General features: G+C 37.2%; 2 protein-coding genes across 6 annotated transcripts in view; both read right to left on the bottom strand.

Annotated features, from left to right (window-relative positions):
• Positions 1 to 17,975, bottom strand: part of gtf2b (general transcription factor IIB) — a 35,115-nt gene extending 17,140 nt beyond the window's left edge. The window contains exon 1 of the mRNA XM_039734794.1: positions 17,871 to 17,975. Coding sequence (XP_039590728.1) covers positions 17,871 to 17,887 — 17 coding nt within the window. The 5' untranslated portion in view covers positions 17,888 to 17,975. The remainder of the gene's footprint in view (positions 1 to 17,870) is intronic.
• Positions 17,976 to 21,909: 3,934 nt separating this feature from the next.
• LOC120514466 (kynurenine--oxoglutarate transaminase 3-like) overlaps positions 21,910 to 27,125 on the bottom strand; it is a 69,515-nt gene continuing 64,299 nt past the window's right edge. For all 5 annotated transcript variants that reach the window (XM_039734860.1, XM_039734858.1, XM_039734856.1 and 2 more), the window contains one exon: positions 21,910 to 22,115. In XM_039734860.1, coding sequence (XP_039590794.1) covers positions 22,053 to 22,115 — 63 coding nt within the window. In that variant the 3' untranslated portion in view covers positions 21,910 to 22,052. The remainder of the gene's footprint in view (positions 22,116 to 27,125) is intronic.

Raw genomic sequence — 27,125 nt, 5'->3', positions numbered from 1 at the left:
GTTCTGCTGACTCAGGGTGCAACAGTGTCAGCTCCAATTATCCGTCGACATCTGAACGAAATGAAACGCTATGGCAGGAGAGCCAGGAGGACCCCATTGGTGACACAGAAACAAAAAAGCCAGACTGGAGTTTGCCAAAACGTACTTGAAGGCAAAATCCTTCTAGGCAAACGTCTTGTGGACAGATGAGACCAAGGTAGAGCTTTTTGGTAAAGCTCATCATTCTACTGTTTACAGAAAAAAGAATGAGGCCCACGAACAAAAGAACACCGTACCTACAGTCAAACATGGTGGACGCAGGACAATGACCCCAAACATACCTCTAAACGCACCCAGAAATGGTTGAAGACAAAGCACTGGAGAGTTCTGAAGTGGCCAGCAATGAGTCCAGACCTAAATCCGATTGAACACTTATGGAGAGATATCAAAATTGCTGTTGGGAGAAGGCGCCTTTCAAATCTGAGAGACCTTGAGCAGTTTGCAAAAGAAGAGTGGCTGGAAATTCCATTTGAGAGGTGTAACAAGCTTGATTTCAGTTATTTTTTTCCAATGGTCGTGCAACCAAATATTAAGTTGAGGGTGCCAATAATTTTGTCCAGCCCAGTTTGAGTTTTGTATGAAATGTCAGATTTGGCTTTTTTTCCCTCTGTTTTTTTTTGTGTTGTTCCAATGCACATAAAGGAAATAAACGTGTACAGTAATCCCTCCTCGATCGCGGGGGTTGCGTTCCAGACCCCCCCGCGATAGGTGAAAATCCGCGAAGTAGAAACCATATGTTTCTATGGTTATTTTATATATTTTAAGCCCTTATAAACTCTCCCACACTGTTTATAAATATTCCCCGCAGAGTTATACAGCATAATCCCTTTGTATTCTCTTAGATATTAGGTAAGATTCATTGAAATTATGTATAAACACACACTGTTTATGTACAGTAAAACCTAAATATTATTTTAAAGATATTGAGTGTCTCTGATTTCACATGTTACAGCCATTACGATAGACATGCCACCAGCAATAAATACATACAATGCAACAAATATAGTATACTGTACAGTGACACTAAACGTACGTACATGTACTAAGTACTGTAAGTAGAAAATTAATTATGGCTACTCACCAACAATGACACGATGACTTGTCCGATAACAATGAGTTTTATTTTACTGCACAACAAAGGAGAGTGTTACAGCCTTTAAAGGAGCCACTTCAGGCGATTGTGTAGCACTGCCGTTCTTCTTCTGGCAGTCTTCAATCCAAATCCCTAAAGCAGATTCCATCTAGACTACTGCCTTATTACATCCACTTACAAATTGTTTTGCACCCTGGTTAAAAGGACACTGCGGCCGTAGATCTTATATTCCTTTCCTACTTTTTAAATAAAAAGAATCGTAGCCTTCAACAAATCCAAACGCTTACCTTTTCGTCAATCGTTAACATCTTCCGCTTTGCCCTTGGGCACGGCCCCTGAAGCAGGAGCAGATCGTTTTGGAGCCATAATGAAGGGCTTAACTATGCACAAAGATAAACACAAAAGAGCACAACTCTTTACACAGCGAAACACGTTGATGCTGAATGAGCGAGATGAGACTTCCTGGATAACATTGCATTCAGCAAGCAGGAACTTAACTGCGTGCTCTGATTGGTTAGCTTCTCAGTCATCCGCCAATAGCATCCCTTGTATGAAATCAACTGGGCAAACCAACTGAGGAAGCATATACAGGAAGTAAAAAGACACATTGTCCGCAGAACCCGCGAAGCAGCGAAAAATCCGCGTTATATATTTAGTTATGCTTTCATATAAAATCCGCGATAGAGCGAAACCGCGAAAGTCAAAGCGCGATATAGCGAGGGATTACTGTATACCAAAACATTTGTAATTGCAACAATTTTCTGGAAGAAATGGTGCATTTTCTGGGAAAATTCCAGGGGGGGGGGGTGCAATAATTTTGGCCATGACTATATGAGATTCCAGTGCTTAAGGCTTTTAAAAGAATGCCAACAGAAATGAAATAATGCTGCCTGGTTTTACAGTGCTCCTAAGTTACAGTCCCATAGTGTATATGTGGCCAGCACTGTCATAAGCTAATAACAAGGATGCAGCGAGTCAAGTAAGGAAGGGGTTTTCTTTTAACAGTTTCCTGCTCAATACAAAAAAAATACCAAACTTTCAGCTTGCAAAATAGACTACATTTGAAGCTTGCCAAGAACAATTAACATTTATCTGCATTTATTGTAGGTCAGAATATTATGTAGAGATTCTAACTTGCTTCCTACATCTGATCAAACCCATGTACTTTTCATAGGGCCAGCTGTGCACAGATCTCATTGCCCTAAAGCCTCTCACCATTTTCTTTCAAATACCTGCACACACAGACTCATTACCTATGCATCCTTATAACTTATGAATACAAAACAGTTGTGCACATATTGTATGACAACTGACATAATAGGTTCAATCACTATCATTCCACTTTGTTAAATTTTGTTAGGAACCATAAAATGCATTATTCATTTAAGTAACAGCATGTCTACCATGAAATAAGCCCTGAAGCTTGGACACTTTCACTCATTAAGAAATGAGGATTTAGTGACTGGTAGAATACAAAGCTGCAGCTGGATCCAATACTTAAATTGAATTTTTTTTTTTTTGTGAAGATAATTTAGCAAAATTTACTATTAGTTACAGCTCAGCCTTATTAAAAATTTGCTCCTATACAAGAAATGTTGTACGATTTTTCAACATTTCAAAGTCAAAGATTTAAAAATGTAAGCAAGAATGTTCCCTAAACTCTGTATAAGTGACAGTAGTGACTCCAAAACCAGCTATTTTCACACTGTGCATGGATATTGCTTGGCATTACAGGAAAACTAGCCAGCAACTATTGTTTAAATATGCAGCATGATTTAAAGAAAACAGAAATGCAGCTGCATATTAAGTTCACAATAGGTTTACATATGGAAATGTTGCATGCATGAATTAATACAACAGTACTAACAAAACTAAAGGAACTGAATGCAACAAGCTTAAAGAGCGTGGACCTATTCAGCGCAAGGGCCAATGCTTTACTTTGCCACATAACAGGATAGCAGGGTGCCAGAGATAAACATGGCAGTACTTGGCACAAACCAGGAAACGGCTCTGGAAAGGGTACTAGTACCCTGGAAGGCGCGCGCACACACACACAGGGCCAACTTAGAATCTTCAAGTAACTTAACCTGCTATATATTTAATGATCTGGGGGGGAATCTGGTGTGCCTGCAGTAAAATCTAAACAAACAGATAGCACATAGAAACTCTACATGGACACCATACCACCACTTACTTGCAACACAACGATAAAGGTAGACAAAAAGGGATAACAGTAAAGCTGCAATACAAAGCATAAAAATACCTTTGAAAAGCAGTTTGCACATAACTAGACTAACAACTAGATTACATAATACATTCCTCAACAAGCTGTTAATACAATGATTGGTTTAAAAACATGAAGTCCCTAATTGAATAAGGAATTCATTTTCACAGTAATGAGTCTAGTACTAGCCGAAGCCCGCCATAGCATACGGCAGTGTAAGAATAGGAATGGAAAATGGTGTGAAAGAAATTCAGAAATCAAGAAGAAAGAAATACTTCTTGAAAGACACAGTTGTGAATAGGTGTTTTGCTGGAGACGATTTGTATCAAGCAATAACCCAATGATAGGAACAGGCAGTTGCTGCATCCCGGAATAGAGAGGACGAAAACAGCAAGGAGCGAAACCAATGCCAATGGTCGAGAGAATAGACATATATAGACAGAAGTCGCATTCACTGTGTTGCCCAGTCAACACGATACGTCAGCGCATCCGCCCTATTGCGAGTGGCAAAAGTGCCATTTAAACTAATACAGGTAGATGCTGAAACTGGGTTTTCTGATGAAAAAACAATAACGCTTACAACAGTACCGTTTACATACAACAGATTTTGGTGAATCGTTTACATGCAATTATTTATATCTATTTATACAGTAATAATGGCAATTATTAATAATAATTAAAATAATTAAATAATTCCTCCCATACAAGTAACATTTCTCAGACTGCCTTCTTCCTTCTCCAAAACATTTCTAGACTTTGTCCTGTTCTTACGCAACACAGTACTTAAGTATTGGTTAAAGCCTGAGTCACCTCAAGTATAGATTACTATAATGCTAATCTAACTGGCCTCCCACAAAAACGTATCCATCGCTTACAACTTATACAGAATTCTGCTGCTAGGATAATAACCTGCCGTTTTAAATCCACTTAACATATTACACCTTCTCTCTCTCTCTCAACTTCACTGGCTCCCTGTGAAGTTGTGAATAGGTGTTTTGCTGGAGACAACAGTTGTCAGATCCCAGAACAGAGACGACCTTGTACAAAAATCCATCGACAGAGAAGATACTTTCGTTCATTTTATAACAAAGGCTTAGGAAACAACCGCTGCAGTTTAACGAAAATGGCATGTTGTATGGGAGGGTGCAGGCAGTGTGGGGAAGGGTTAGGAAGAAGACGAATAGGAATCGAGAAATGCTGTGTCAGCTGCGTGTGGATGGGACCAGTTTTGAAGTGAAAGCAGGACGAACCAGAAGAGAAATACACATAATAGATTTGTTAACCATTAATGTACAACAGATCTGTTTAAAAGTGGGCCACAAAATACAATGGTAAAACCTTTAGGTTTCATTTTACATTATGGTTTTATCAGAAATGTTAGATGAACTTCTAAGGATTAATGTTGAAAGGAAAACTAAAACTCTGCATTTTAAGCAATCTATGTGAAGCCAAATTAACAGATCTCAAAATACACATATTTGGAAATGCATTTTACATATCTCAAATAGATTTCAAGAGAAATGATACGTTGCACATTTTGAGATACCTGAAATGCAATTTGAGATTATCTTGAAACAAGTTCCTGTGAATATTGAGACATCTTAAAATATATCCACAGCCATTTCAGGATAACTCAAACATTTTTATCTTAAAATCGCTTCCTTTAAAATTTTATTCTTCTTCCTGCATATTTTAAGATCTCAAAATATATTCAAGATATCCTGAAATGTATTAAATGAGTGTCAAAATATGTCAAAATATAATCTTAAATATTAAATCTGAAATTCAGTTGTCATAAATAAATTTGAGATACCGCAAAATATATCTAACGATATCTTAAAATGGGTCCCTGCTCCACTTGAAATATCTTGGAGTGCATTTCAAGATCTCAAATACATTAGAGTATCTTTTAAAAAGACAAGAAATAATTTCAAGGTATCTCAATAGCATTTTTAGATATCTCAAAACAGCTCTCTGTCCATTTTCTTTTAGCTGAATCACATTTTCAAAATAATTTATACAGGAAGTCCCACAAAGTGATTGAGATACAGTCGATTCCTGTTAATTGGACCACATCAGGACACAATCATTTTGGTCCTAATAACTGGCTGGTCCGATTACAGTAATCCCTCCTCGATCGCGGGGGTTGCGTTCCAGAACCCCCCGCGATAGATGAAAATCCGCGAAGTAGAAACCATATGTTTGTATAGTTATTTTTATATATTTTAAGTCCTTATAAACTCTCCCACACTGTTAACATTATTAGAGCCCTGTAGACATGAAATAACACCCTTTAGTCAAAAGTTTAAACTGTGCTCCATGACAAGATAGAGATGACAGTTCTTTCTCACAATTAAAAGAATGCAAATATATCTTCTCTTCAGGAGCAGAGAATTTCAGAGAGAGAGAGAGAGAGAGAGAAGAGAGAGAGCGCTCGCAAAGAAAAGCAAACAATCAAAAAATCAATAAGTGTGCATTTAAGTTTACTGAAGCACCTCAATGAAGCGGCATTTTTTAGAGGAGCATCAGTATCTACTAAGCAAACATCTTGTGTAAACAGCCCCTCTGCTCACATCTCCTCCGTCAGGCGCAGAGAACGTCAGAGAGAGGGAGAGAAAGAGCACGAGATTAAAGCAAACAATCAAAAAAATCAATAAGTGTGCTTTTGGAAGCACCGTGAAAAAGCGGCATTTCTTAGAGGTGCCTCCGTATCCACTAGGCAAACAGCTTCTGTGCAAACAGCACCTCTGCTCACTGCCCCTCCGTCAGGCGCAGAGAATGTCAGAGAGGGTGAGATAGAGGCAGAGACAAGCAAACAATCGAGCACCGCGCAGGAAGCATATCTTATAGCATTGAGGAGTTTTAGTTAATATGTAATACATGCTCTGATTGGGTAGCTTCTAAGCCATCCGCCAATAGCGTTCCTTGTATGAAATCAACAGGGCAAACAAACTGAGGAAGCGTGTAGCATAAATTAAAAGACCCATTGTCCGCAGAAATCCGCGAACCAGCAAAAAATCTGTGATATATATTTAGATGTGCTTACATTTAAAATCCGCAATAGAATGAAGCCGCGAAAGTCGAAGCACGATATAGCGAGGGATTACTGTACACAAACATGCCCTATACATGTGCAACCAAGATGGGACGTGCTATAAGCAACATATTAAAATGTCATTATGGCTTTTATTGTGCTGCACACGCATAAGGCGAATGTACAAGAACTACGTACATGTATGGTTGCTTACAACTTTGTTTATTGAAAACGAAATATACAAATTCTTCAAAACAATCTACACGAAACTCAGCATGCGAAGCACAATAAAAAAAGGTTACATTAACAAATTCCAGTCAACGTTTGAAGAACTTGTCTCGTGTGATCTGACGCATCCTGTTGATGCACTGCACATAAACAAAATCACCACAAACATGTAACGGGGAGCCCAGGGATCCTCCCAATGTCACTGACCCGCTTTACATCTGCTTTTTGCAGGCGACTTGTGGCTTCTTTTTCTTATTCTCTGTCACATTCTTTGGTCCGATTAAACGGAATTTTGGTCCAAATAAGCGGACAATATTAGGCTTATGTAATATGATCTGTTTTTCGGTTCTTTAGGATTCGGTCCAAATAAGCGGCTGGTCCGATTAACCGGTGGTCCAATTAACTGGAATCGGCTATCTTGAAATACACATGTAGTTATTTGGAGATATCTGAAAATGTATTATCTTGAAATTAATTTGAGATCACAGAATTATAGATATCTTAAAATGTAAAGGAGATTAAGATAGCTTCGCTCACCCACCTCCGGGTTTGGTTTACCAGATATTCAGTTTAAAGAGATTGTTATTTTCACGGGAATTGTTACATATGCATTATTTTCACTTTAAAACTTTTGTAAAAACAATACTTGTCCTTTATTTCCGGCCCCTGGCGTGGTTAAATCTCTTTCTTGCAGGACATATAACACTGCTCGTTTTGTGAAGGGGGGTGGCTGAACGCACGCTAAAGAGATGCCATCAGATCCTCTGCCGTCTTTCTGCTGCTGCTGGCAAGCTGCATGTTCGTTGTGAAGGGAAGGCTGAACATCAGCTGCTGGCAACCTGTGTGTTCTGCTTGCCACGTTGCGTGTTGATCATTTAAAAGCCTGTACAGCAGCTGTCCATTTGCCACTTTGCATCTCTGCCACTCACGTTTTGGGGTTGGGGAGAGAGGGATGGGGTGGCTGAACGCATGCTAAGGAGAAGCAGTCAGATTATCTGCTGGTTTGCTGCTGCTAGTGAGCTGCGTGTTCTGCTTGTCATTTTAAGAGCGGGGAGCACATAAAGTGTGTCTGCCAAAAGCATTTCAACATCTGCTAAGTTAGATGTCCGTGAACTTGTTTTAAATGTTGCCTCACTACCTTGTCTCGCAGGACGTCAAATTGTCTTCCAAGAAGATCATGTCTCATTTTCCTAGTCGCCCTCCCAAAATTTTGTTTATAATAGAGAGATATTTGTGTAATACTGGACATAACTTGTAGTCATTTTTTTTTTTAAATATATTTAAAAAAATGTAAAAAAAAAAAAAACCTGTAACATCTTTGTGCAGCATATGATAGAATTTGTTTATAAATGCTATAGCTTTTTTTCCTGTGCAGATTTTTTCACAATAGTGCAGTATGTTTGATTTTTCTTCTTGCTTGTATGCTGCACAATTCCCCTTACAGCAGAGCAGTTTATGTTTATCCAGACTGTAATGTTCATGCCTGGTATTTCAATTATGTTTATGTATTTTACGTTTTATTGAATTATGTATTTTATTCCCTATGGATTCATCTCTTTTTTACATTAAGGGTTGGTGCCCGTTTAAAATGCTCCAATTATAATACTTGTTGGTCTTAGTATAATTTTTTTGAGTAAATACTGTATGCTCTTTGAAATGGTTTGCTCCTACTTGCACTGTTTAAAAATCACCAGTCCAAAGTATTACCGAAATCAATGTTTTGTGTTATTTTATTTCAGTTTTAAGTATATAAATAAGACCGGTTTTCCTTAACTGTTGTTTCCATTAATCTCATTAGTAAGCTGCAATTAATATCCGATTAACAAGACCAAGCTACATCAATAAGACTTTTACAAACACGTTTTTAAAGGATGCAAAATATCGTCTTAATTATTGTTATTGTCAATGTCCAAGAAAATATGAAGATTTTTTTTTCTAGTTATCGCACACACCTAGTCATATGTACAGAATGACAACCATTTGCCATAAAGAGCCATTGGCCTCTTGATAGCCTCTCTGACCAGTTTCACCACTCTTCTATCCAGTTTGGAGTGATGGCCTGATCCATGGAGGGTCCAAGTAGTACCAAATACTTTCCACTTAATTATTGACTTTACTTTTATCAATCGGAGATTCTTGTTTTTTATTAGATTTTTTTCAGAATTGTTGCTTTTATAATTTGATTTGGATGTTATAGGTTGTATTGAGTAAATAAAGCTAAAAAAAAATGTATTTTGGACTATAAAGCAACATAATGTTGATATTTTCAAAGGGGTGATTCTTTTTACACCCACTGTATGTCTTTGATATGAAATCTGAATATCTGTCAAATTTTGCAACAATCACATCATTGTTATCAGCGAATATGTTCCACTTAAACCATTTACTACTAGATCAACACACAACTGGTAACTGACCCACTATCATTAGCAAATTAAAAATTTATTAAATTTCTTCCCACAGAAATATCTTACAATATTTGTTAAAACTAACACATCTTCAGAAATGTCTGCCAGAATTCTAACACCTGAAGCATATCTGCAAACTACAAGGGCAACAGACCAGACCAAATTTCTATCAGCAGAAGAGAGCGAGAGAGTTTGATAAGGCTTTGAAAGCTACCCACACTCATAGGGGACGAGTGCAAACACCAGTTGAGGGATTGGGAGAGAAACATTTGCCTGTCCTGGCAGCTCACTCCAAGTAACCTAAATAGGTCTGGACACGAATCCCCAACCCACAACAGAGGGAAGGAGAAGAACAAAGGAACTTAGCCGAGATGCACATTTCCAGAGCCATACAACCAGAGGTGTATCATGAACTACTTGGTTCGAAAATTAAGGAAAACCTAGCAAGAATCGATATGAAAGACATTTGGTTGCACAGATATTGTTGATTGTGTTGTGCATTTCTTTTTTTAATCAAAATGCAATAAAAAGGATGTCCTAAATAAAGGACTACAAAATGTGGACTGCTGTTACACTTCAACAAAGCAGAAATGCCTCAGTTCCCAACTACCATCCAGCTGAACAAAAAAGATTACTTTATCAGACTTAATTTATGTTCATTGAAGCCAATGAGGAAAACCTACCAAAAACATGCCAAGCATCAATTTTTCCTTCCCTCCGAAGAAATTTAAATGTGCACCCAAAAAGCAAAATTCCTTACTAAACAGTGATGGTTAAGCCTCAGCCTAAAGAAATTAACCCATCCATTATGTTACAAGGTCAATCTTATTTTGTATAGAGTAGACCATAGTAGTGAATAGTCAGTAGATGTAGAGGTTTGGCAATCAAGTGCAATACTAACAAGCAGACACTTCATATCCAGCGTCATTAAAAGGTGAATTCAAAACTTCATGAGTTAAGTAGGCACTATAATTAGTAATTCCAGGCAACTTTTTTCTTTTTACACATCACTGACACCTGTGGTCACTACCCCGAGTATTTTAAAAACAGCAGTCACTGACTGATGTATGCTTGATACTGCTGTCTGTTTGCCTTGAGAATCCTGTGACTCATTGCTTCAAAACTTTAAACTGCAGCTGCTTCAGGTCTGTTTGATACTCATGTGCAGTAATAAAACACAGGATTACAGGGTTATGACACATGTACAGAGTAAATTCAAATTCTTCCTTGAACATGCTAATCAACATACTACATAGCGCTAGTCTCTGGTGGTAAGAAAACCTCTCATATGGTTTGATTCTCAAAACTTTTTTCTTCCCTACTTGATATATCTACCATTACTTTGAAACTTTTCTATTCCTTACTTGCAATATCTCATACAGGAAAAATGTTTAAAAAGGTTAAGTCATAATTAATAGCTTATAGGCTGTGACAACAGAATTTTTGTATTTGATGCTAATATCAATTAAATTTTATGATAATCAATACCCACTTGATACCACGCCAAAGACAGAAATCCCATTCAATGGCTTTTTCATTAAAATGTTATTCAACTGGACAATACTGTGCCTTTTGCTGTAACAGACTATAAGCTATACAAATACTACCAGCAACAGCTGTGGTATCAGGTAGTCACCTAACAATAATTTAAGTAAACCAGCATTGGCATTCATAAACATCAAAATATAAAGGGCTTTAATTTTATTGTGTGATAGACATGGGGATAAATATATTATATATATATATATATATATATATATAATAACAGCAAATGGTGGAATTTTCAAAATGTTGGGGAATGTTCGCATAGTGTTTATGAAGGATGATATAACCGACTACCTAATTTATCTTAATTTTCTACTTTAATTGAAAAATACTGCTTAAAATACTAAAAATAAATTCAAAAATTATATTTGTACTTCTAAATTAGTTAATTACAAGATGAGTCAGGATATTTTAATTCATTCAAACTATATAAAGCCATTTTTGTAATCCATTTTACATTTACTCCATTGTTTCAGAACTTCTGTAAAACACACTGTTGGTGCTGCTTTCAAAGTAAGTTATATGACTGTTAAGACATTGCTTAGCCTCTGTACAAATTTAGAATTAGAATGTTAACTACACTGACATGATCTGCAGTCAAGTGGTAAACTATTACATTCAATAATGTCTTTCAAATACACAACATATGTGCCATCCCATTTTAGGGGATTTACTACCAAACATTAGTCTGACTTCAAAAACTAAATGAATGACACAGATTCAACTTTTGCATATATTTGTATTTAGCAAGGAATTATGCCATTTTGTCCATCATGATGACTAGCATAAACACGGTGCTTGCTGCTTCAAAGCAGGGGTGTGGAAATCTAATTTTTTTCTACTTATCCACGAACAAGTAAATTTAGAATATCCACTTGTCCGCCAGTTAAATTCACTTGCCCATAAATAAATAACAAAAGTGAAAAATAATTTATGTTTTCCGATCTCTTATTGATGCCAAAACTGCCTTCCATTTTAAAAAAGTTCTTTCAGGGAGTAGTATTTTGCTACCTAGCTCTAGAACATTATATAAATGATTCTCTTATTTTAACTCACTAATAAACAATGCCTTCATTATAGCTACACTAGTTCTGTTTCACATATTACAGTTACATAACAGAACACTGTCCTGATTCATTTTCTGCCATGTTCTTCAGCTTTTGTCTTGCAACATCTTCTCCCCCAAGAATCTTTACCATCTCAGACAGCATGGGCTAAATGCTGTTCATTTCTGCTTGTGCTGAACTGCATGGTTCCTGGTACTGGTACGGACGGCAAATTTGGCAAAAAACAGTCAGTCAGTCAGCGTTGCCTGCATTTACCCACGGAAACTCAGCCATTGCGATTGAAAAGACCGTTTTCGTTTATCATCATACTCACGGTCCCTTTCAGCTTTCGTATTTCTTTTCTTGTCCTCATTGTCAGTTTTTTCAGGGCCTGTTTTGGCAGTTTTAATTAAGAAACGATCCATTTCTCATTTGAGATGCTACTTGCTTCAGTTTCAACAACACGCATATAGCGAGAAGAACGTGCTTACCGCAGTGCATTATGGGTGACACAGGTAATTCCTAATGACGTATTCGAAATTCCGCAAGACGGTACATTTCCAAAGAAGTAAATATTATCGAGGTTATCGGAAAAAAATAATCGCGTCCAAGTGAAGATTTTTATACATATTTCATAACATTTGGAAACCGTTAGAATGTTTTCTTCTTTATTTTTAATAAACTGACAGCACGAAACCAACTTTTTATATGAAAAATACTCAAATCAAAAATTTATAGACAGCTCATCAGAATTGTTGTCACGCAATAAATTTCTTAACTCCTCAATATATAACAACCTACGCGAAATCGCAAATTTCAGGAAAGATTAACTGCCTAACAAGCTTTGTTATGTGGTGAAAACATTTGCATTGTAAGTAAAACAACCGCATTTTATGTAGAAACAATGAATTTTATCAACATATAAAAGTTATCGATTATAATGAAAAAAATCAGATTACATCGTAATGTCAGCATGAAAAAAAATGACCACATCTCCAACAAGCGTGTAAATAGTAGGGTAAAATACTTATGTAAGACCTTAAGAGTGCTTCCCCTGAAATCAGCCGTCATTTTGTAAACAATATTGAAGACCAATCTGAGATAAGAACATGCCTAAGTAGACTGTTTCCGCACGAAGTACGTACCCAAATGTTTAAAATTTGAAAGTAGTGGTAAAAATGTGCCCTGCACAGCACATACAATTCTTTTTTCTCCAGAAAATTGCACTTGTCCGCGGAAAACTGAAACCAGAAGAACACGCTTGTCCGATGGTCAATTTACCCGTGTCGGACGAGTCGGGCGTTGGATTTCCGCACCCCTGGAAAGTACTTAAATACATTTCATTTTTAATATTGACAAATGGAGCAGTTTATTTCATCACTGGTGTAAGACAAGCCAAATAGTCAATTTGAAACTTACGTTTAGAGATGCTCTGATTGATTGGACTCTATCAGTAATCGGTACATTGGCCAATCACAAAAAAATCTATTTCAGCCCCTGCTTCTCAAGGCTATACAGTAATTTAGCATCAGTGCTCCTTTAATTTAGCCAGCCCAGGTCTTTATTTGGAGCCAAATTATTGTAGTGTAAACAAAGCAAGGCAAGGCTTGTTGTACAAGAGATCAGAGACTGTGGGAATATAGCCTTTACGTTAAAGTAGAGTAATAAACTGTGGAAAAGAAAATGACAAATTTGAAATTGCTGCTTAGTTAACAATAGTCTTATTAGCTTAACAAAAAAATTTCTTACTTATAAACTTTTTGAGCACTTTAGTCTGTCATCTTGATAAACAGCTTTGATATATTTGCGGCTTTATTAAAGAATTGTACTTTATTTATTGCTGTGTATCACACAGTATACGTTTTGGTAATAAACAAATGCTGTACAGGTAGTCCCCAGGTTACAGACATCCGACCTACAACTTATGAACCGAGGCCGCAGCTGCGACGCATGCACCTCAATAACTGCTGCTCTGTCATCATCTTCAGCCCGGGGATGCTGCAAGCAGTGGCTGGAGGGGGGCGATTTCGCTGCTCGCACAGTGTAGTGTTCCTCGGGTGGCTCCCAGTGGAAACCCGTGGTCCATAGTCACCGGGGCCACAGCCATTACGAACTTTCCTCGTACTGTTTTTTTTTTTTTGCCCTTTGTGTTTTCAGCGATACCTTTTGCTTATTGCTCAACAGCATTTAAAAAACATCCACTGGAATTTAACTCACCGTCACCCTCGTATAGAAACAGCAGACACGAAAAAACGATAACAGCTCATATTAGAAACCTTTACATTTTTGCAGCTCTGGATTGCAGCAAAAAAAAGTTGCCAGTGAATTTGGAATTGCACCATCAACTTTCTTGAAAGAGAGCAAAAAAAGAAAAAAAATATCGGGTTGCAAACGTATGTGAACTGCTGCATTGGAAAACGTTGAAAAAACAGTTTTTATTTGGTTCAGAGATGGTCATTCAAGAAACATTCCTATTAATGCGGGACTCAATTCAAGAAAATGTGAGGTTTGTAAACTCTCTTGGGACCTCTCCTAACTGGACGACACACCGAAGAGCGTTGCGAAGTCCGATCTCTGAGTCTATGGAAGACTGTTTATCTGCTGCCGGGTCAACAGCTGGCTCAAAGATATTCTGCATCTCTTCGCTAAAGCAAACAGAAAAGATATCGATGGATGATGCAGCCTGACTGCTGTGTCAGTGTATAGCAGAGAGGCAGATCATGCTACAATAAATAAGTGTCCCGTTCCTGTTTCATGCTGAATAAAGTTGGTTTACCTAAAGTACGGAGACTCAGCCTCGTGTTCTGGGATGCAAGACAGGGGACTTATAGCACGACCCCAATCTTTTATGATTTGCTTCTGTGTCACTTCACTGCAGCGCTATGAGCCTGTTTTTGCCCTGTTCTGCCCCGGCAATGGACAGACAAACAATCTTCCACAAACGCTGCAATCGCGCTTTGGGAAACTGCATTACCGCAAGAAAATGCTTAGAAAAATTCTCGTCAGCATAACTTGTAGGCAGGAGGAGATTAAAATTAACATAAAAGAAGCTACTGAAATGACTGCAAACGCCTGGGAGCAAGTTAAAGAAAGCACTATAGTAACAAATACAGAATCTAGTTATAACAAAATATTTTTTAGGTCCCTAGGAGTTCGTTGTAATGGAATTTTACCTGTCTAAAGGTAATGTCAGTCTAATGGATTTTCTAATTCTAGATTTGTAAAGAAGCTAAATAATAAAGTCTGTTCATTAATATAAAATATTCTGAAAATAGCACAACACATGCTATTCTACAAGAGTTCTGAAATAATGGATTAATGTAAAACTTAAGACATTTATTTAACAGGAAGACTTTAGGCAAATGTAAAAAACTTGTGATATTGTACAACGTATCAGATTGACTCAAAATTCAAATGTGCACATGGTAGGAAAAATCATGTAGTTCATGATTATCATTCTTACATAAACCTTATGCAGAAAAATCCCAAAATACCCCTCCCATATTACATTCAGGGAATCCACATCTATAACAAAAATTCAAGCCTTGAATTGTATTTCAGTACTTCTGAAGGCCAATACTAATTTATCTAAATGACAGCTGGGCAACTGCATGATGTGTATACCAGTATTTTAAAACCGTTATGGTTAGTAATTATATACTGTATATTAAATTTTATTAAAGAAAAAGGCACAATCTCATTCAGTGTAATGGGAAAAATGTTAAAATATGTAACACACAAAAATACTTTTATTTACATACATAAAAAAGACCTATAAACAATCTGATTGAACACCTGGGAAGCTGTGTTTCAAAACAAACCATCCAGTGATGCTTAATGCAGCCAGGATATGCAGAGTCTAAAAACTGGAATAAGCCGATACCACAGATGGTTGAATTTTTTTAAGGTGCACACACAGACAAATACAGTACATACAAGCAAAAACGGCAAAGCACAAGTTGAGAAAAAACTTTTTTCCACAAAAGACCTATTAATAATCGCATTTAGGGACATTCCTCATAAAATAGGTGGAAAATCACATTCAGTGTAATGTGAACATACCAAAGCGTATACACCATAAATGTAACTTGTTACATAGGAAAGGTAACATTTCTGCATTCAACAAGGACTTTTTTGACTTTCAGAAGAATAGTGGTCATTGACACAAGCTGCACTGGCACTACACCCTCTTTTTTACCTTTTTAGAGATTGTCTAGCCAACATATCAAATACACGTCCTATGCGCTTACAATGAATACAGGCTTTCACTCCAACCAGTTTCTTAATTAGCATTCAATTCCTGCAACCATAATACTTTTCCAAATGATATGCCTTTGCAGCACTCTTTTTTTTTTTTTGCGCTTTGCCAGACAGGGAGAGGTTTTATTGACCAAAGCAGATTAGTTGATTTCAGTCTGTGACTTTTTCTGTGACACATTTCTGCACATCCTACAAGAGCAGAAATGGACATACCTGGCTGTTAAATGTCACCTTTTTTTGTCAACTGTCAAAGCAATGCTGCTTCATCAAAACTCCATGCGACTAGGGTTATGTCCTGGCTGGAATTTGCATATTCTCAATTTTGTCCCATACACCAGGTACAAACACTTTTACTCGCTACCCTAAATTTGTCCAACTTGGATTAGCATGGGCAAGTGTATGACAGTAGCTTACATGGGACAAGCCTCCCCACACCAAGTCCTGGTTTCTGACTTGTTCTCAGTATCACCAGGATATGTCATTGGGTCCCTGCAACATTAAATGTAACAAGCAGTTTTAGAAGATGTACACATAGGGGATTTGCAGTTACATAAATTCTCTCTCTGCCATTGGGCCTTCCCTGTATCAAACTGTTTAGGCCTTGTACTCTGTGTTACTGGACTAGGAGGAGAAGGTTACTTTAGGAGCACGTGCTGATAGGGCACATTGACACACCCGCCACATGATGATCCCAGATTAGCATCCGAGAGCAGCCATGCAATGGATGATACCTCAGCACCACACTAGTTCAGATAGAGTAGGCTCTGGTTAAACAACTTTATATATAAAAAAAAAAAAAAGTGTTAAATGGCAGCAGGTATATAAATGAGATTACTGGTACTGAATTTTAACGAGCAGGTCAACTAAAATAGGATTAATAATTCTATTCAATTATCTTCCAGTTAAGAGACCTGGTTTATTTTTCTTTCCCCTTCCACCTCTAACTTAAAACAAAGCATAATACTATTCCATAAAAATGTTGTAACACATGCCATATGTTTAAAAAATTAGGCCCAAAACGACATCTGTGCGCAAATAAAAACAAGAACGGTACCATTTGAGAATACAGTTAGAATGAAGAACAGACAATATTCAAGAACTCAAGAAATCTCACCTGTCTTATGTGTATTGTTCAATAAGCCAAAAAAGCAATTCTTAATTATTAAAAAGGAATACCCTTTGTAAATTACAAAACGAATTACCATTGAATTATTCGAGGATTGCTCTCCTTCCTCCAGCACCATTAGCGTCAAAAACATCCCCCGTCATGCAGCAGCCCCCAATTCCTAGGTTTAGCCTCCTATGTAAAAGGCCGAGATATCCTTCATCCTAAATTGCACAGTGTGCTTTTAGGAGTTACTGTATCGTATGCTGGAAATTACTGGAACTAACAGCATGCGTGGCAATTTCAAATCCTGAAGTGAAAGAGCAGCAACCTTACTAAAATGAATATAAAAGACAACCGCTATACGCGAAGAGTCGGTCCTTTGTTCATGTTACCATGTCGGGTCTTTCACGTCTTGTTAATGCCTACTGACAGACGCCTTACAGATTAACTAATGACTAGACCGGGAAAGTGTTTTTTCAATTTTATTCCACGTAAAATTTTAAAAATAAAGCATATATCGTTAAAAAAAAACCACAAAGTTGAACTCTGACTGTGACCAAGTACCGAAACAGTCGCGCGACGTCACTCGTGCCTCGCAACGTGGACAGCTTTCGTTTCCTTCTAAGCGCGCACGTTGCCCAAGCGGCAGACACAATGAGATTTTTTTTCACGACTCACGGCGTTTTCTGCGCTGCCAAGCCGTACTGACAGAACAGGAAAGAATCTACTGACGATATTGTTTCACCTAAAGCGACATGCACTAATCCATGAAAATAAACAGCAACATCGCAAGAAGCCATGTATTTATTCCTGACAAGCGTTCATTAATGTGTATTACAAGACGTTCTGTAGAAACACACTGCGTACTATCGTGAAAGTACTCACCGGCTCGTTGACGCCATCTTTTCCTGTGTTCTCAACTACCGTTTAGCAATCTTTACAGAGAAACGAGCGCAGCTCCGCCTTTATAAATAGATTTTCTATACAACGTCACCGGATGGGGCCGGGTGCTCACTAAAAGGTGTAGGGGCCACAGCTGCCACGTTTGACCAATGAGCTAATAGGAAACGTCCACCATTTTGGCTCTACGATAATTAGTTTAGTTTCCCTGCTGGCGAGGGGCAGTCGGAATTGCAGTGATAGAGGATTAAACAAGCTTTATGTAGAGCCCTTTTACTAAAGGTTAGCTCCAATTCATTTTCTGCTGTCTCAGTCCCACTCCCCACCACTTTAAAACTTTAGGCTTTTCCTTTCCAAAAAGTTTAGTAAAATAAGTAATATGTGCAGCTATTTGGGTATCCGTTTGCTTAAGTTGTGTACTGTATTGGTTTAACTATTACATATATTGTTTTTGCCTAGTTACCTCATTTACAATTATTTGATAAATGTGTTGGTGCACGTTACATCATGCAGCTGGAATGATTAGTACAGTTGTACAGATTGTTACAGTGTTTGAGAGGAATGTCCAGTTTTGACTTTCTGTCACACAATACCAGTTTTACACTCTAAGTCAACGTGTGGCATTTTTCAGAACACTTAACACATGTAAAAAATTTACATACCCTGAGATATAACATTTGCATATCTGCTTAGTCCAGTATCATGACATTAGTATCCAATTTTTTTTACACCTGCATTGGCAACTAAATCAAAAGGTAATATTTAGTGCCAACTGATCACAATTACCCAATTACACCCACAAAGTGATAATTCACTTTTTGTTTTTTTTAAGCAGATCATGCCATTGAATAAAACCATTAGGAAAGGAGAGGGGTGGAAAAAAAGAGCTTCAATATAATTTTATTGTCCCAGGATGGAAATTTGGCTTGTGAGCAGGTTTGGAAGAGAGAGCGTGACATAACATTAAAAACACATTAACAAAGAATAAAATCATCAAACATAAACTTAAGTACAAATAAACAAAGTCTAGAAGCGAGTGCAATACATCTAGTGAAACATTAGATTAAGCATATTAGACATAAAAATTAAACCAACGTTTACACTAGACTCATGAAAATGATAACTGCCCATCCTATGATTTAAGCCTGTAGATGTTTATTGGAACTGAAAGTATTAAGAAGATTAATAGCAATTGGAATGGAAGAGTATTTGAACAAATTGCATTTTATCCTTGGAGCCTTGAACCTGTTACCTCATGGCAAGAACGGAGACTGAGAATGCAGTAGGTGAGGCCTGTCTGACAAAACACCCCCTGCTATCTGTAATAGTTCCCTTCCTATTAAGGTCAGTGAAATTGGCTGTTGTGACCAGTTATTTGTCCTGTTCCAAAGTATTAGCAACTTAAAAAAAAAAAAAAACACACAGACCTCTGGTTCTCAATTAAATTTGGTTCCTATAGAGTAAGCTGAACTTTTTAATTTTGATAAGACATTGCTTTGCTTTTCATTTACCATGAAGAAATACAGTTTCACATTGATCACATTGGTGATGTAACTTTCTAAAGTAATGCTTGTTTCTCAGCATGCATTTCTCTCTTGTATTTGCATTAAATGCCTTCCATGATGTGCCTGACACTCGGCAGATGTCACTGCTTTTCTATTTCCTTTTTCCTATTACAGAGATCTTCATCACAGTCGTTGATCAGTAAACAAAACATATTTGACGTACGTAGCGTGTCCTGAGGGATTACCAATAGATAGGATCGCGAGGATCAAGCTTTCATTACGATAAACTCTTCTGCTCACCAATAAGACGCTCAGTAGATGGTGCCACTTTTCTTTCTCCATATTACTTTGTTGTTCATTTTACTTTTGTAAGGTTGCTGCAAGCCCAAATGTTTTGATTTTCCAGAATGTACTGAGTTTCAAATTAGCTTTCAAGTTAAATGACTCTAACCCAACCCTGCCACCTTGCACATATACATACAGTACATTGTAAAGTAGCAGTAGATTAACAAATGTGTGTTTTAATTATTTGAGAAGGCATCAGTGCTGGAAGCTCTGTACTCTGTACAATGGATATGCAAACTACCACACTATGTCAGATGTCTAATCATTAGTTTATTTTACTTTTAATAAAAAGGAAAAAAAAAAAACAATAGGGTTAAAAAAAATGAACACATGTAGATAGTTTATATCAAACCACAGAAGTAGTACTGAGAAGGAAACTTAAGTTATACAAGTTTATGTATCATTCCATCACAGCATTAGCCATCTGGTAACAAGTATTCTTTAGAATGGACACAGAGTAGAACACAGTATGTCTATTATGATCTACAGTATATTACTAAGGCTTTGGTGGGTTTAGACATGAGAACCCCGACTATGCTATCTGCTCCAATTGAGGCTGTACTTTCACAAACATATTTCAAGTCAATTAGAATAGATGTTCAAATCATTTCTTAATCTAGATAACAGAAAATGAGATTGGTTCACTTTGGTACAGAGTACATCTTCACTGGGTACCAACTTCATGTTGGTAGACTAAACCATGCAAAGCATGGTCATCTTTTTGTTTTAAGGTGGTTTGTATTTTGAAAAGCAGAGGATAACAATTTGGTTATTAATTTATCAAGCAGGAATGTTACTTGAAGCAGTACAAAGCTTATTTAAACAAACAGATCTATGGGTTCCTCTGTCAGAAGTTGGGAGAATTTATTATTTATAGATATTTCACACATTTAAGAATTTTTTCCCCAATTATGTTAAATCTCTTCTAAGTTTATCTCAGCATTTGCTGGTGACATCAAATGGTGCAGGGTAAGTATCTTAATCTCAGCAGAGGATCAAGGCAACAACAGCAACACCAAGTTAGATTTGGTCATCACAGCACAGTCTTCCTAGTGTCTGTTTTTCAACTGGAATAGCTGATCTGTTGGACCTTCACTTTCACCCTCATTATCACCAGTGAGAAACTATATCCTTTTTATTTGGCTCTAAAATTATCAGTGGTAAAATGAATATGGGTACATGTGTCCTTAGCAACCCTTAGATGTCCAGTTATCACTACTCAGAATAAGTTCCTTATGTTACTGCTGATCATAAGAATATTAATCTTTTTTGCCAAAGCTTTGCCTAATATGATGGTAACCTAGGTGCTTGATTGGAATAGATTTGACTCATGCTTTTGATGTGCCTTTGCACACTAAAAAGATGGGAAGCAGTCAGATAATCAACAGATTAGAAATCTTTATTTGACTAAACTGTTACCATTTTCTTATCCAATTATGTAGTCTATGATACTGTGACTGGATTAATGTAATATCCACAGGTTTTTATTCAAGCCACAATGTAATGTTGCTTTTCTCTAGTATCAGGAACTATGCCAAACTAGTGAAAGCCAAATTATTTACTTATTTTTAGTACCTGTTTCTTCTTAAATGCATTAAGATTTCACTACTTGTTCAATTACTGCACTGTAGGCAGAACCAGAATTTACAGCAACGACTTAAGGAGGTCATGATGACTATGCTGACTGACTGCACTTGGGCATAAAAATTACATTTAAGCATTACTACTCTGGCTGCTATTTCTACACACTTACTTTACTTGTGTAGATTGTGTTTAACCATATTTCTTTTCATGTAATATTTGGCTGCAAGTGCACTGTACAGGAAACAAAGTACAAGTATTTACCACAGATATGGCTAAATTGTGGGACTTGGAAACTAATTCATAATGATAACACATATAGATGATTATAAAAAAAACACTGAAACAGATGTCATACACAGCATGAGACAGGGCCAAGAAAAAAGAAAAAAAGAAAAAAAAAAAAACCACACAAAACATAAAAGAACAATTAGCACAGTAGGAGAAATATCCAGTATCTATGTTTGATATAATCCATGTTAAAGTAACAATTTACTTTACATATGTGTGATTGCTCATAGTTTTAACTGCTTTCTCAGCAATATTTAAAAAACAAATTAAAACTATTACAAAAATATTGCAAAGGCTGAACATTTGGTATAGGAAGTTTTAATACCAATTCAACTTAATATTACATTTAAAATTTCATTTGTAACTATTTATGTCTTAAGTATGAAGCATATTATACAGAAAATATTATTTCTACTTTAAATGATACAGTTGTAAAATGGAAACACTAATGAGAAATTTTATTCCAGTTTTTCAAAATTTCCTCAGCTGCTTGTAGAGTACTGTCTTTCTGTAAAATACCAAAAAATAAATAAAATGTTTAAAATAGAGTCAATTTTTGAAATTAACAAAAACAGCAGAATATACTATAAATATTTTATATATCCTTAAAACCTTATATGTATCCTTAAACGCAGTAATAATTATTCAGTCTTACTCAACATTTCAGAAAAGAAGTTGAAGGCAACCATGCACAGAATTCACTCTAGCTCCATATGCACAAAGCATTCAATTATTCAACATAAAATCTTTTATCAAGCTCATTTATCTTGTTTAAAATTGTCCAAAAATGTTTCCAGGGCAAGATCCAACCTATGAACATTGCAATCGAGCTCCAGCTTCACTAGGCCACAGGTTTTCGGCTTGCACCAAATTAACATATTCTTGACAAAAAGATTTAAATGCCTTTCAAACAGTCTTAATGTCATAATCACTCCTAATCCATTAACAGCTGTGTTTGGTGTATTTCCAGATGGGCTTAAAGGGGAGAAGGACAAACAAACTGTAATTGCCTTTACTTCACTATTAGTACATTGACTTCTCTTGCTCAACTGGAAGAATTCTAACCCACCTCTGTTAAGTCAGTGGATAACAGATATTATATACTATTTGAAATCAGAAAATATCAAATTCTCTCTTAGAGGATCTGTTCAAAACTTTTTTTAAAACCTGGCAGGATATAATCAATAATATTTTAGAATAAACACTTATATTGGGGAGAAAGAATCTTTTTCCCTCTATACTATTGCCCTGCACACTATATTAAGAGGGAGCAGTCCTGGACTGTGCAATACCTCCCCCCTGGATGCTAGATGGCCACCCCCTGGGTTGAAGCAATGCCTCGGTTTTTCACAGGGCTCCATGGGAATTGGAGTTGGGTGCAGTCCTTTTGGATCCAGCAGGCACCGCCAGGGGGTGCCGTATTTGGGACTCCTGAGCCCCTATGGGCAACATGTTCATCTCATCCGGAAGTGCAGCCAGAACTCTGTGATCAAGCACCTGGAGCACTACCGGGTGAACTATAAAAGGAGCCAGCAACCACCACTCAGCGGCTGGACTCGGGTAGGAGGACAAGGTTGCCTGGGAGGAGTGGTGGTGCCGAAAGGAGAAAGTGCTTGGTGACTGCTGTGTGTTTTGGACTGTGCGTTGCCTGTGGGGTTCAAGGAGAAGATGTGCCCCACAGTTGAAGAAAAAAATAAATATTACTTTTATTTTACACATTCCTCAGTGTGAATCAGTGTCGGGTCAGGCGCTATATAGCGCTTTTATTCACTATATATATATATATATATATATATATATATATATACTAGCAAAATAACCACGCTTTGCAGCTGAGAAGTAGTGTGTTAAAGAAGTAATGAAAAAGAAAAGGAAACATTTTGAAAATAACATAACATGATTGTCAATGTAATTCTTTTGTCATTGTTGTGAGTGATGCTGTCATACATATATATATATATATATATATATATATATATATATATATATATATATACACACATACATACATACATACATACACACACACACATATATATACATACATACATACATACATACATACATACACACATATATATAAAAATATATATACATACATACATACACACATATATATAAAATATATATACATACATATCTACATATATACATATACACACACAGACACATATACAAGTATATATATATATCCATGAAGGAAGAAAATGAAAAACATTATTTGTACAAAATCTTTATTTATCCATTCCTAAATAATTAAATGGGCAGGCTATTTCGTATCAGTGCAATACGCTGCTTGTTAAAACGGATGACTCCCGCTCTTACGTGCAAGTCTGCGTGGATATTATGAACTATCGCTTCTGTTCAAGTTCTATTTAAATTTTAAATAGAAGGAATTTTTATTTAGTCGACAGAATATTATTCCGGAATAAATCAACTCAAACCTTAAATAACTTATAATATTTTGCTCTCCATAAAAATATATCCTGTCTAAATTATACAAGTTAGAAATAAAGTAAACGTTAAAAGAACATTCAAATTTCTTTACTCTTATGTAATTTTATATAAAAATAAAAAAAATAAACTTAAATTTTAAATATCCCAAAAGATTTTGCTCTCCATAAAATATATCCTGTCAAAATTATACAAATTCAAATATGAACATGGTGCATAACAAAACCTGGAAATATAAATAAAATTTGTTCTTTTCAGCAATAACAAATCAAATCATTCAGTTGTCTTTGCTCTTATGTCATTTTATCAGAGCTGGGCGCCTGGCATCTTTTTTTGGCAACAAGTTCGTTTATGTTTGGTGTGAGGTTCTGTGTTGTGGAGATTCTCAGGATGGACTGCAGGTGCTCATCAGTGAGGCGACTCCTGTGTGCTGTTTTGTTAGTCTTCATGACTGAGAAGAGCTTCTCACACAGATATGTGCTACCAAACATGCACAAGGTTCGAGCCGCATGTAGAGAGCTGGAGCATTTCTGCGGGAATGGAGTGAATAAACTGTGCGGGCCCTGCAGTATCGTACTTTGCCTTCAGTGTGCCATTACACTGCAGCTCAATCACCTCCATCTGAATCTGCACAGGTGCAGTTTCCACATCGACGGCAAATGGGTTGCGAAACAACTGAAAATTCTTTTTTTGTTCTTCAAAGTCACCAAAGCGCTGTGCGCTCAGTTTATCAGCAAAATGCGTATTTGGGAACACCGTTGTGCCGACTTGGTTCAACATTACTTGGCAACAGGGAAAGTGGGGCAAGTTGCACTGGTGCATTTGTGTCTCCCATAAAAGTAGCTTCACTTGAAATCACTTTGTGATTTTGCACGGTAAAAGTCTGCTGAAGTGTCAGATTCTTCTTTAACTCTTCTGCTTTCTGTATCTTGTGCATTGCATTCAGGTCTTTCAGGTTATCTTGATGTTTTGTCTCATAGTGCCGTCTTAGATTAAATTCTGTAATTACAGCCACATTAGCTCCACAAATGAGACACATGGGTTTACCGGCAATGTCAGTAAACATATACTCAGCCTCCCATCGGTTTTTAAAGGCTCTATGTTCAGAATCACCTTTTCTCTTCGGCATCGTGTGAGCTAGCTTGCAATAACTTGCAGCATCATAAGCTAGACTTGATTAACGCGGTAAGTTTTTGGCAAGGCAGCTGAAGCGCTGCATTATGGGATCTGTAGTTTATTGTGTTACCAGCGCTTCATCTCCCCGGGCCATTAATAACAATACAGTATATAAAATGATCTCACGGGCCGCGTTTAATTCACACGCCGGGCCGGATGTGGCCCATGGGCCTTGAGTTTAACACATATGGACTAAATAGAACTTGAAAACATATATTTTTTCGAATGTGATCGCGCATTTCAGATCGAGTTGACGCGCACTACAGTACATCGAGCCCGCGTGCTATTGTGGTTTTGCCTACGTGCCTCAATAAGTTACCCTCCCCTCGCTCTTACTTTTTTACCGTTCATCTAATGAATACACTGAGTATGGCTTTACCAAAACAATCATTGATCGCGAATAAAGTATCCATTATTCATAAAGCTTCAATTGGTGATCTGTCTTTCTGCGTTAACCGCATATTTTTCATACATCTCAAACCAAGGGGATGCGAAGTTAAAATGAATAAAAATGCGTGCGTACATACTCAGTGCATCCCCTCTCGGGAATCAAACCTCGGACGTCGGCGCTAGAGGCGAAGCCTCTACTATTGCGCCACGGCGTGTGGTTTGTCTATTTGAGCGTAGCAGTGTAATTCGGTTTTTGTTCAGCACTCTTTGGAACTGTTGCTTTTTGTCTGCGCACTGCATCAGTACACGTGAGCCGCTGAATATGGTTTTATATGTCACTCATTCGCTTCTAATGGTTTAGCTGCCATCTTAATTATATAATGCATGTTTTCTTAAGCGCTTTTTGGAGCTCTTCCTGGTTTTCTACGTACTGCGTAATTACGTGGGAGGCGTGATGATGTCACACGAAACTCCACCCCCCACGGCTTTCGAGCTCAACTCCATTACAGTAAACTGAGAAAAATAGCTTCTAGTTATGACCATTATGTGTAGAATTTCGAAATGAAACCTGCCAAACTTTTGTAAGGAATGAGCCTGCCAAATTTCAGCCTTCTACCTACACGGCAAGTTGGAGAATTAGTGATGAGTCAGTGAGGCCTTTTATTAGTATGTATATATATATATATATATATATATATATATATATATATATATATATATATATATATATATATATATATATATATATATACTAATAAAAGGCAAAGCCCTCACTCACTTACTCACTCACTTACTCACTCACTCACTCACTAATTCTCCAACTTCCCGTGTGGGTGGAAGGCTGAAATTTGGCAGGTTCATTCCTTACAGCTTACTTACAAAAGTTGGGCAGGTTTTATATCGAGATTCTACGCATAATGGTCATAACTGGAAGCAGTTTTCTCCATTTACTGTAATGGAGATGAGCTTCAACGCCGTGGGGGAGTTTCGTGTGACATCATCACGCCTCCCACGTAATCACGCAGTACATAGAAAACCAGGAAGACCTCAAAAAGCGCTCAAGAAAACATGCATTATATAATTGAGAAGGCAGCGAAACAATAAGAAGCGAGCGAAAGTGACATATACAACTATATTCATGTGTTCTGCTACTTCGGAAACAAAGCACGATGTAAACCTACACTTTAAATTAAGTTCATAGACAGGCTGCCGCTGGCGTTTGTAATTTAGTGCCTGCCCATATAAGGCCGTCCGTCAGCGGCAATCCAATAGCAAACTGCCACGGGTAAATATTCACGGGTGAAGGACTGTGCTTATGGAGAGGAAGATGAGATGGTCAGGGTGGTGTTTGACACAAACTCAGCGAAACTGCGAGAGAAAGTTTTAAGTGCCAGGACTAAGGTAACATTAAATAAAGCTATGGACATAGCACGAGATGGCACCAGCACAGCTGGGAACCTTCGATGCAAGTACACGAGTGGCTCACGTGAACTGGCGC

Source organism: Polypterus senegalus, chromosome 14 (assembly GCF_016835505.1).
Source record: "Polypterus senegalus isolate Bchr_013 chromosome 14, ASM1683550v1, whole genome shotgun sequence".
Classification (NCBI taxonomy): Eukaryota; Metazoa; Chordata; class Cladistia; order Polypteriformes; family Polypteridae; genus Polypterus; species Polypterus senegalus.
Note: the sequence above shows the minus strand (reverse complement) of the source record. Positions and strands in the feature narration are given on the sequence as shown.